Genomic DNA, 1,146 nt, shown 5'->3' on the forward strand with positions numbered 1-1,146 from the left:
TGCGGCGCCATGAAGGAGTGCGAGTACCGGCAGATCCCGCCCGGGATAGCGGGGCCGGTACCGGGTACCGTCGCTTCATCACCCCCGCCAGCCGCCGGCCTGGAGCGGTCCGGGACGATCCGCCGACCTCGGCGGAAGTGGGAGGTTTTCCCCGGTCGCAATCGCTTCTATTGCGGCGGCCGCCTCATGCTGGCCCGGCACAGCGGAGTCTTCGCCCTCACCCTCGGCCTCATCCTGGCCACCAGCGGGCTCTTCTTCGCCTTCGAGTGAGTCCAGGACGGGGGAGAAACGGGGGAGGGGTCCCGGTACCGCCCCGGGGGGGGCTACGGGGTCGTCGTCCCCGCGGGGGGTCCCGCCCGTCCGTCCCGTCCGTCCCCGCCCTCCATCCCGGGATCGGGTCGTGTGTCCCCCCCCTGGGACCCTTCCCTTCTGGGGTGTGAAAAGTGCTTGATAAACGGTGAAATTCTTTGGGGTCCCGCCTGGGATGAGGGGGGGTCTGCACCAGAGCCCTGTCCCCGTTGTGCTGTGGGGCCTGAGGAAGAGGGGGCTCGTCCTTCCCTGTCCCCTTCACTTTAGGAAACTGTCCTGCTCTTGTGCCCCAAGGGAGGGGAGAGCTGGGAGCACCCCGTTATTCCCTGCAATGCCCAAAGGAGCTGGGAGCACCCCGTTATTCCCAGCACTGCCCAAAGTAGTCAGGGATGAAGCCAGGATCACCCTGATACTCCCTGCGCTGCCAAAGGAGCCAGGGATGGAGCCAGGAGCACCCCATTATTCCCTGTGCTGCCCAAAGGACCCAGGGATGGAGCTGGGAGCACCCCGTTATTCCCTGTGCTGCCCAAAGGAGTGGAGGATGGAGCTGGGAGCACCCCATTATTCCCTGCACTGCCCAAAGGAGCCAGGAGCACCCCATTATTCCCTGTTCTGCCCAAAAGAGCTGGGGATGGAGCTGGGAGCACCCCACTATTCCCTGTGCTGCCCAAAGGACCCAGGGATGGAGCTGGGAGCATCCCATTACGCTGCCTTGAGGAGCTGGGGATGGAGCACCCTTGGTTATCACCACCTTTGAGGGCTTCTGCTGTCCTGGCTCCCCAAATTCTGTCTCAGGAGGGACGGGGGCTTGTTTTTCCTGCGGCTGTACGAAGCGGG

General features: G+C 64.5%; 1 protein-coding gene across 1 annotated transcript in view; it reads left to right on the forward strand.

The window, feature by feature from the left end:
- Positions 1-6: 6 nt before the first annotated feature.
- Positions 7-1,146, forward strand: part of ZDHHC18 (zinc finger, DHHC-type containing 18) — a 16,819-nt gene continuing 15,679 nt past the window's right edge. Inside the window, exon 1 of the mRNA XM_014948719.1 lies at positions 7-266. Coding sequence (XP_014804205.1) covers positions 10-266 — 257 coding nt within the window. The 5' untranslated portion in view covers positions 7-9. The remainder of the gene's footprint in view (positions 267-1,146) is intronic.

This window comes from Calidris pugnax, unplaced genomic scaffold (genome assembly GCF_001431845.1).
Source record: "Calidris pugnax isolate Ruff unplaced genomic scaffold, ASM143184v1 scaffold162, whole genome shotgun sequence".
Lineage (NCBI taxonomy): Eukaryota > Metazoa > Chordata > Aves > Charadriiformes > Scolopacidae > Calidris > Calidris pugnax.